The 10,092-nt window shown below is 46.3% G+C and overlaps 1 protein-coding gene across 3 annotated transcripts; it reads left to right on the forward strand.

Annotated features, from left to right (window-relative positions):
- The first annotated feature begins 5,077 nt into the window (after window positions 1-5,077).
- LOC125424986 (zinc finger protein 232-like) lies at window positions 5,078-10,086 on the forward strand. Of its 3 annotated transcripts, none has more exons than XM_048482434.1 (4): window positions 5,078-5,817; window positions 6,862-7,049; window positions 8,767-9,255; window positions 9,791-10,086. In XM_048482434.1, the coding sequence occupies exons 3-4, from the start codon at window positions 8,842-8,844 to the stop codon at window positions 9,932-9,934; spliced, it is 558 nt and encodes a 185-aa protein (XP_048338391.1). In that variant the 5' UTR covers window positions 5,078-5,817; window positions 6,862-7,049; window positions 8,767-8,841; the 3' UTR covers window positions 9,935-10,086. The 3 variants fall into 3 exon arrangements, with proteins under 3 accessions (XP_048338391.1, XP_048338390.1, XP_048338392.1); XM_048482433.1 differs by lacking the exon at window positions 5,078-5,817 and adding an exon at window positions 5,847-6,114; XM_048482435.1 differs by lacking the exon at window positions 5,078-5,817 and adding an exon at window positions 6,147-6,286.
- Window positions 10,087-10,092: the final 6 nt, after the last annotated feature.

Here is a 10,092-nt window from a genome sequence, read left to right on the forward strand (position 1 = left end):
CACACAAAGGAAAGACCTTTTGAATGCTCAGAGTGTGGAAAGAGATTTATTCAGAATGGCCATCTTCAACAGCATCACAGAATTCACACAAAGGAGAGACCTTTTGAATGCTCAGAGTGTGGAAAGAGATTCAGTTGGAAGAACAGTCTACAAAGGCATCAAATAACTCATACAAAGGAGAGACCTTTTGAATGCTCAGAGTGTGGAAAAAGATTCAGTTACAATAGCACTCTTCAACACCATCAAAGAACTCACACAAAGGAAGTCTTTCTAAACTTTCGATGCTGCTGGAAGACGGGCAACATCTTCTCTGCATGAGAGAAGAGACTTGTGCATCCATCTGTCTGCATCAAGTGCCTGGAACATTTTCCCAGAACCCCCCCCCCCTCATAGGAGCAAGAGATATTTATGCCACATGCCATTTGGGGTGTCTGCCACCTAAACGTGAAATGTGAAATTACAAAGCAAGTGGCAGCACAGTGCAGCGGAGGAAGAGAGGCAATTCAACGCCTTATGCCCGACAAGACAGCACATACTGAGTTTTAACTTGGTGAAAGAACCTAACCCAAAAGAGGTTCTTCATTAAATATTATTATAAAGACCGCCAGGAGATTATCCTAAGTGTACAAGGACAACCAGCATTCACTTTTGTAACAACAAAAGTAGACTACCAAAAGAAACAAAAACAATAACAAAGGTTAAGAAAGAGAGAACTGAACTTGATTACCATATTGATCTCCAGCTGAACTGTGAGTTATCGGGGAAACTGAGCAAAGAGATTTCAGGAGCACAGAGTGGGACTGTTGTACTCACGGGCAGTTAAGAAATCCAACTCCTTTAAGAGATTATCATTGGTAAAAGGAAACTATCCCTTTAAGAGCTTATAAACAATAGAAAAAACCTCACAATTCCCAAGGTAACAGGAAAGCTGTGCCCTGCAACAAAAAATAAACATCTGGTTTTAAGCGAAAGATCCGTGTAGTGAGAAGTTTATTTACAGTCAACTCTAGATATGCAACAGAGGAAAAGGTTCCTAAAGACATTCTAGGAACCTTCGGGGAGGGCGGTATATAAATAGAAATAATAAATAATAAATAAAATAAAAAGTTTTTAAGGGATGAGGTCTTCTATAAACAAGCTACCCAAAGGTTTCAGGTGGATGGCTCGGGACTGATCCTCTTAAAGGAGATCTGATATGCCATCCTGAAGAGAAGAAAGAACTATACCCCTTTGGCTGGTACCTTAAAAAGGAAAGGCATAAGGTTTAACTGGAACATAATTGAAGGGATGTCATTCTTATATAAAGGGGAAAAAATTGTAATAGAGTCTTTACAAAAAATGGATGAATTTTTGAGAAAAAATAAAAGAAACCTAGGCTTGGTATAAGAACAGATACTACATCTGATGAAGCTTGGTAAGATAAAACACATAGTCCTTCTTTGGTTCAGCTTCTTATATTTGATGTGTGTATAAACAAGAAGCATTAGATATCTTTTTTGGAGGGTTTTTTGATGCTTCCTTAGAATGTGTTTTCTTCTATAGTTTGTTTTAATTTTGGTTAAAAATCAATCTTATTTTTCTGTTGTTAGTAAAGATGGTGCCAAAGATGTCTAAGGATTTAAGGTTGTTCTGTAAAATTGACAGACACCTTAATATAGTTATGTGAAAAAGGTAAGAGGGAAATTTTTCCCTTTTTGTAATGTATTGCGTGGAGGTTAAGTTAATGTTATGAACTTTTAATTGTACCTACCTTCTCTCTCACATAGTTAATGAGAATTTTGCTTTCATATTTTGCATATTCTAGCAGCGAACACGTTACTTCGTTGAAGTGATTGACCTAATAGGGAAAAGCAAAATAAAAAATATTTAGCAAAGCCAAAACTGTGTCATTGAAAATATTTTCAAATAACATAAATGGGCTTAACAATCCAAAGAAACGGAAAATAGTTTTTGAACACTTGAAGAAATTAAATAATGGCATAGTATGCCTACAGGAGACTCATACTAAGAAAGGTCAGGAGAAATATTTAAAGATAATATTGGAGTTTGTTTCCATAACTGCTATTAAAAAAAGGAAACGGGGTATTACTACATACATTTTAAAAAGTTTAACTGCTAAAAAAATATTTTTGATGCATAAGCCAGACTTTTGAGCATTGAGATCCAATGGGATGGCATAGTGATACTAATAGTAGAAGTCTATGTACCCAATAATGACAAATCAGAATTCTATTTAAAAATGACAGACTTGTTATTAAATTACTGCTACGACAATGTCCTAATTTTAGGAGATTTTGATGGGGTAATAAACAATAAATTGAATAGACTATCACAGACACACAAAACAAAGAAAATAGAAAATAAAAATAAGAAAACAGGTCTACTACCAAGGTCTTTTGCTGACCTAATGGGAAGATTACAACTAAAAGATATATGGAGGGGGAGAATGGCAATGCCAGAAAATTTACCTTCTTTTCTGGAAGACATAACTCCTCCAGAATCGACATGGTATGGGCAAATGGGATAATGCTAGAGAGAACCAAAAAAAAAAATTGAAATTGAACCTAAAGTGATTTCCGACCATGGACCTATTGCTTGGGAATTAGCTCTTTCAAAATTTCAAAAACACGATTTTCCTTGGAGAATGAAAGAATGGGTACTGGAAAAGGAGGAGATAAAAAATGAAATTGCCAAAGCAAAAGAATTTTTTGAAATAAATAACAACACGACTGAGAATGTTAACACAATTTGGGAAGCTAGCAAAGCCTTCTCCAGAGGGCTTCTCTCACAAAAAAGTACATAAGATTCCCCTCTGACCGTCCTCTCAATTACCTTGCCCAGAAACAATAAATTTGAGACTGGGTGGTAATTGGATAGATCTAAAGATGTTTTTTCAAGAGCGGGAGGACCACTGCCTCTTGCAACCTCCCTGGAAATTCTCCTTGCTCAAGGGAGAAGGTAACAATTTTCAACAGGGAATCTGGTAGCACTTCCCTGCCGGCCTGCACCAGCCAGGAGGGGCGCGGGTCGAAGAGGCAAGTAATGGGTTGAACCACAGCCAGAATTCACAGAACCGATTCATTCATTGGACAAGACTGGGGCTGTGACACGTGCACTGTGGACGCCTGGCATAAAGAATTTTCTAAGCATTCGGAGAATGTTCCTTGATGTTACTGGGCTAATTTTTTTTTAAAAAAAATTGTTTTCTACCAAGCCATCCGCTGGCTGACCATGCGTCTGAGCATGAACAGAATGTCTTTTGATCACCACTGAGGAACCACAGCCAGACTTTACACATCTGGATGAGCACAATCTTGGGAAGACCGAGCTTAACAGGAAAAACAGCACCTGCGACCACAAGGGGGACAGAAGGTGCCACAGGCGGTGCACCCTCCCACACGAAGAGGTTCACAGGTGGCAGCAAGAATGGCCCCTGGGACAGTAACAATGCAAGGAGGTGGCTGGATCAGAACTTCGGATGGTGGGATTGGTTGATGCAGCTCACGTTGGCCCCGCTGGTGAGGCCCAGGCAATGTGCTGATGTTGAGCCACCACAGCATGGACTGGAGCAGCATGAGCCAGGGAAGTGTCCAGAGGAGGGCAACCAACATGGTAAAAGGTCTGGAATCCATGCCCTGAGAAGAGAGACAGAGATCTGGAGTTATTTAGTCTGGAGAAGCGAAGGTTAAGGGGCAACATGACAGCTATGTTTAAATATTTGTACTGATATCATGTCGAAGAGGGACCAAGCTTGTTTTCTGCTGCCTCCGAGACTAGGACACAGAGTAATGCATTGAAGCTGCAGGAAAAGAGATTCCACCTAAACATTAGGATGAACTTTCTGACTGTCAGAGCTGTTCCACAGTGGAATACAGTGCCTCGGAGAATGGCGGAGTCTCCTTCTGGGGAGGTTTTTAATCAGAGGCTGGATTATCATACATCAGGAGTGCTTTGATTGTGTGTTCATGCATGGAAGGGGTTGGACTTGATGACCCTGGTGGTCTCTTCCACTTTTACGATTTTATGAAACTAGAGGTCTGTGCACTGGACACTAGGATAGTTAGGTAGAAAGGGAATTAGTTGGAGAATTGTATTCAAAGTGTAGTTGTGAATGGCATTTCATCTGAATGGAGGGAGGTGACCAGTGAAGTGCCCCAGGGTTCAGTTTAGGGCCTGGTGCTTTTCAATATTTTAAAAAATGATCTAGTTCTATAATGGCACGCGTGCCCGAGGCGGCACTCAGAGCCCTCTCTGTGGGCACGCATGCCATGATCTCCCCCTTCCCGCTACCAGAGGCGGCTGCCAGCTGGGGCTGAGCTTCAGGGAGGTCCTCTTGAGTCGACCTGATTTGCTGTAAGCGCATCCTCCCTGCAAACACGTACCCCGCCCGCTCCTGTGGGCTGAGGTGATGCTGTTAGGAAATGGGAAGCTCTTTCAGAGATCGGGAAGGAGGAAGTTGTTTTAAAGAGGCTGATGTTGTCTGTGTGTGCTGTTTTCACTTCCTTGCAATCAGTAATGTCTGAAAACTCCTTTTGCAACTGGATAAAAAATAAAGACTGGTAAGTGGTTCTCTTTCTAGCCCAGCAGAGGAGCATCCCAGAGAGGATGAGCTCAACAGTGGAGCATCTCAGATGATGAAGTTAACATCCCAGTAGAGGAGCAGGAATTAACAGGCTCTAAACCCACTGAAGAGAACAATTTGAGACTTACCTGGATCTTCACAGACTGTAATATATTGCAGACAACAGATGAAGCTGCACACATCCCTTCTGGCAACACGATATGGGGCCGGGGGGCATGTAATGTTTTAAAATGTTGTGTGTTTCACTAAAAGGAGAGGTAAGTGATAAAAGGACTTGGGGGGTGAAGGGGGGATGAGAGAGCAAGATGATTGGTTGACACTGGAGAGTGACTGTGGAAATGTATTGTTGAAGGCTTTCACTGCCGGAATCACTAGAGTATTGTGGGTTTTCCAGGTTATATAGCTGTGTTCCAGTAGCATTTTCTCCTGACATTTTGCCTGCATCTGCGGCTGGTATCTTCAGAGGATCTTCTGAAGATGCCGGCCACAGATGCAGGCGAAACATCAGGAGAAAACGGTACTGGGACATGGCAATACAACCTAGAAAACCCACAACACTCTACTGACTGTGGAGAGTTTGTGCTGAACTGAGAGCCAGGGCGTGTTGCTGGGGAGAGAGCAGTCTGTGCCAGAGAGGGACGGGGAGTCAGTCTGAGCTAATCTTGAGCAAGAAGCAGAGCAGGCAGAAGGAATGGTGGGGCTCTCCCCACCCCCAAATCTGCCGCTCTTACCGCTCCCCAATCTTGACCAATGAACCCCATTCCCTGAAGGAAAGCTGTTTCCTAGCCTTCTGTGGGTTGTGGGAGGGGGGAGTGAATTAGGTGAGGGTGGATTTGTTCCATTTTGGGGTCTGCACTGGAACCCCACCCGCACCCCAGTATCTCCCTGTCACAGAAACCCCTTAGAACTGAATATATTGATGATTTCTGCAGACTAGGCACATCATTTCCAAAGGCATGCAATTCCAGGTGGCTCAGAGCAGATCGCACGAGTCTGTGTGCGTGGGGTCCCCACTGGCTTAGCCCCCCTGTATTGAGAGAGGGGTATTAAATCTGCTCCCCATGTCTGCTTTTGAGCCAGCCACAGGCTCTTGGGAAACCCTTCTGAGAGTATGGGGGTGGGGGGAAATCTGTCCCTAAAAACTCCCCATCCTTCAGCCACTGGTGAGTCTGTCCTCCCTACTTTGTGAGGGGCTTCCATGGAGGATGGTGGGGCAACATCTCCAATCGCCAGAGGTAATTCAAGGCTGGAGGGAGGGGGGCTGATCTGCCCCCTCCCCAAATTCTCCTGGCCTTCTCCAGCCTTCCCCTCAGCTGCTCCTCCCCTTTCCCCAAGCCCCTTTTGCAAAGGGAGGTGAGGGGGGGGGTGAAGCCCGCTTTGCACCCACGATACTTTGGGGGACCCTCCCTCACCCCCAAGGGGAAGGGAAGCCATAGAGCCCAAAAACCCAGAGAGGCCTCCAGGGAAGTGGGCGAGGAACCCGTGTCCTTCCTCTTCCGCCTTGGCAGCACCATAGGCTTCCCGCTTTTCCAGTAAGTCTGGGGGTCTGGTTGTGGGCGGAATTATGGGGGGGGGGGGGGAAAGGGGGGGGTCAGAGGCCCGATCCAGGAGAGCTGCCCCACTGCATAGCCTGCGGGGGGGGGGGGGCTGTAATCTCTGGCTCCCCTCTCCCCCCATCCTCAATGCACTAGACTGGGAGTGGTGGTGAGATGCAGCCCCCTCCCTCATTTGCGGAGGCCTGGCGAACGATTGGGGAGCGGGAGAGGGAGGAAGCAGCGGAGGGTCTGGACTAGTCCTCTTGTCGGGGAAGAGGCGGCTGCATGGGGGAGGGGGGGTTGCTTCGGGACAGCCCCCCTCATGGCTGCTCTCAGGGGCGAGAGGCTGGCTGCAGAGGAGGCATCTGGCTGGGCAAGGGGAGTCTGTGGCCCCCAGCATAGGGAGAGGGGCGAGCATGGGGACCACCAGACCCTTTACGGCCTTTGGGCCACTCAAGGCGTGTGCAAATGCGGCTCACCAAAGGAGGGGCTGTGTCTGCAGAGGACCCCCCTTCATTGTTGAGGGAAAAGACCAGAGTGCAAAGAGCTCCAAGGGGGATCTCTAGGGGAGGGGAACGAGGCTTCTGGGGCCAAAATCCACACTGAGGGCTTGAGGGGGTGATGAAATGTAGGAGCCGGATCTGCAAGTCAGGCCCCAAAGGAAGGGGGGGGGGGGGGAAGCAGTGAAGGAAGAGCTTCCTTCTCCCCACCCTCTTCTTCAAATGCACCCCGTTCCTGAGCCAGAAGGAGCTAGGAGCCTCTTGATGCAACACAAAGAAGACCCTAAGAAAAGAAGAGAGAAGAATTCAGACAGACAAGAAATGGCTTTTCTAGCCGCTTGAGACTGGGAAGCGGGCTGATGGATCAAGGCTGAGGAGGGGGTGCAGATTGGCAGGGAGTCCCCCTTCTACCTCCTCTGTTCAAGGACGTAGGTAAGGGGGGTTTTTTCTCAGGTTCAGACCCCCCCCCCATTGCATGTCCAAAGCTCCGCCCCTCCGTTTGTGGGTTTTCATTAAAACTGGATGGACAGAATTCAGAAAGCAGTCCAGAACGGGTAGATATTCATCATTGTTTCACGTATTTTATTTCTTTTCTATATACCATACCTTATTTTTAAAAAAAGAACAAATACATTTGAAGTTTTTTTTCTATTTATTTTCGTGAATATAAATGTCAAAATTGTCTGAAATGGTGTGCATCGAGGAAATGCTGCTGTAAATTTCGTCGTGCGTGCACAATGACAATAAATGCTTATGCTTATGCAAAAGTTGGAATCGCAGTGAAAGACATGAAGTCCCTCAGTTCTTTCCTTAGAAAAATATATATATTTACATTAATATATTTATATATATTATAGGGTTTTAAAAAATAATTTCTATTAAATTTTATGTTTTTATTGCTCTTCTTTGGAATGAGGGAGATTAATTTTTCTTTACATATGTGGCTAAAACACCCCCAAATCCCTTTCCTCCATTGATTTTGAGGGGCCGACTGCTGATCTGGCTGTTCAGATAGTAACCACTCTGGTAATGGAGGCACAGGACACTGCCTATCCTGCCACTGACAGTTTTCCACCAGTCAGTTAGGCCCCTTCCGCACACGCAAAATAATGCGTTTTCAAACCACTTTCACAACTGCTTGCAAGTGGATTTTGCCATTCCGCACAGCTTCAAAGAGCATTCAAAGCAGTTTGAAAGTGCATTATTCTGCATGTGCGGAATGAGCCTTGGTTAAGATGGTTTGCAGTTGTTGGAGGTTGCTCTGGCTCAGAGGCGCCTCGGGCAAGAGAGTTACAGACCCCCAGGTAACACAACAGGAGAAATGCAAGGGCTCAGTCACAGGAGGCTTGGGGAGCAGCAGTGGCGTAGGAGGTTAAGAGCTCGTGTATCTAATCTGGAGGAACCGAGTTTGATTCCCAGCTCTGCCGCCTGAGCTGTGGAGGCTTATCTGGGGAATTCAGATTAGCCTGTGCACTCCCACACACGCCAGCTGAGTGACCTTGGGCTAGTCACAGCTTCTCGGAGCTTTCTCAGCCCCACCCACCTCACAGGGTGTTTGTTGTGAGGGGGGAAGGGCAAGGAGATTGTAAGCCCCTTTGAGTCTCCTGCAGGAAAGAAAGGGGGGATATAAATCCAAACTCTTCTTCTTCTTCAGGTCCCACTAATGATTTTGTCGAATGCTCCCCCTCATCTTCCATCTCCCAAATGTAGGGTTGCCAATATCGAGGAGAGGCCTGAAAATCCCCTGGGTTTGTTGCCCCCCCCTCCCAGCTTCCATTTATCCCAGCAACCCTTGTGCCTCAATCTAAGCACAAACCACATCCCTGATGCAATCCCACTGTGTGCCAGCACAAAATGTGCAGTTGACCTAAACTAACAGGAGACCCTTATACCTGTAGGTGGACATATCTCCTGACCCCCTTATTAGCCATCTGAATCCCCTGGAACAGCCTGACCCAAAGCAACATCTTTAAAGAGCCAGAGACCGTTAAATATCCCAAAGGACCAAACAGGCATACTTCAAAGAGCTTAGTATATTGTACCGTGAAATATTACAAGCCACACCTTTTTCTTACCCACTATGTGTCATCATTCTCTTGTTTTCCTTCTGACCCGTTGATATCTGCCTCCTACCCACCCACACTCACAGAAAGACCCCTGTCTTCATACCTAAGTGAGGAAAGAGATCTTTTCACCGTCAGAGACGACCCACTAAAAGAAGAAAATGCAAGAACAGGACCTAGCAGGACCTGGACTTGGAAAGAGACGAAGGAAAGAGGCCAATCCCATCCAAGCTGGGAGTGTTGCATTCTGGGAGAGAGCTGTGCCAGAGATCTGGGAGACCTTGAATTCAGAAGTACTTTGCCGACGCTTCAGGCACTTCCGCTACCGTGATGCCGAGGGCCCCCGAGAGGTTTGCAGCCAGCTCCATGGACTTTGCAGTCATTGGCTGAAGCCAGGAAGGCACTCCAAGCAGCAGATCCTGGACCTGGTGATCCTGGAGCAGTTCCTGACCATCCTGCCCCATGAAATGCAGTGCTGGGTCAGAGGATGTGGGCCGGAGACCAGTTCCCAAGCGGTGGCCCTGGCCGAGGGCTTCCTCCTGAGTCAGGCAGAGGAGAACAGGCAGGCAGAACAGGTGAGGACTCCTCTTTCCAGGTGTGTCCAATTGAAGCTGCAATATTTGACCTTCTCCTAAGGCTTCCCTGCCTGATATTTGTCCAAGTTGTAATCATTTGAATGGGAGATTGAAGAAGGTGCGTCAGCAGCCCCTTCTTCTGGGGAATTTCTTATTCCTCCAGATAGCTCACCGGTGTTGAAAGAAAAGCCTATCAGGTCTACTTTAAAAAAGATGTGGAATCTGGGAGCGGGGCAGGATCCATTCCTTGGCGTGGTAGCTAAGAGCAGTGGACTCTGGAGAACCGAGTTTAATTCTGCACTCCTCCACATGAGCAGTGCAGTCTGGTGAACCAGGTTTGTTTGCTTGCTCCTCTGCATGAAGCCTGCTGGGTGTCCTTTGGTTAATCACAGTTCTCTCCAAATGCTCTGAGCCCCATCTACCTGTTAAGGGGAGAAAAAGGGAAGTGGTTTGTAAGCCACTTTAATATTCTTTAAGGTCAAGAAAAGCATGGTATAAATCAAAACTCTTTTCCTTCTGTTCCTTCTCTTACTAGTTGCTGTTGTTGCTGTTTCAGAGGTTGGGCCTATCCACAAAGATGGAAGCTAGGTTGGAAAGAGCTCCGTTGGAGGAAGGGCAGCTGGGTCAGGCCCAGGAATGTCCCCAAGATGCCCTCTTACATAGTAAGGACTCACTCTGACTCGATGGGATTGGGGCACCCAGTAAATTCGATGGGTAGAGAATTCTGGTCAGGAAGAAAATGAAACACTTCTTCATCCAAATTATGGTGTTTAATGTTCAATAGTTGGGATGCCCATAAAAGTGGATTAGAGAATTCATGGAGGGAGCTCCTCTCAT

This window comes from Sphaerodactylus townsendi, unplaced genomic scaffold (assembly GCF_021028975.2).
Source record: "Sphaerodactylus townsendi isolate TG3544 unplaced genomic scaffold, MPM_Stown_v2.3 scaffold_1670, whole genome shotgun sequence".
In the NCBI taxonomy this organism is placed as follows: domain Eukaryota; kingdom Metazoa; phylum Chordata; class Lepidosauria; order Squamata; family Sphaerodactylidae; genus Sphaerodactylus; species Sphaerodactylus townsendi.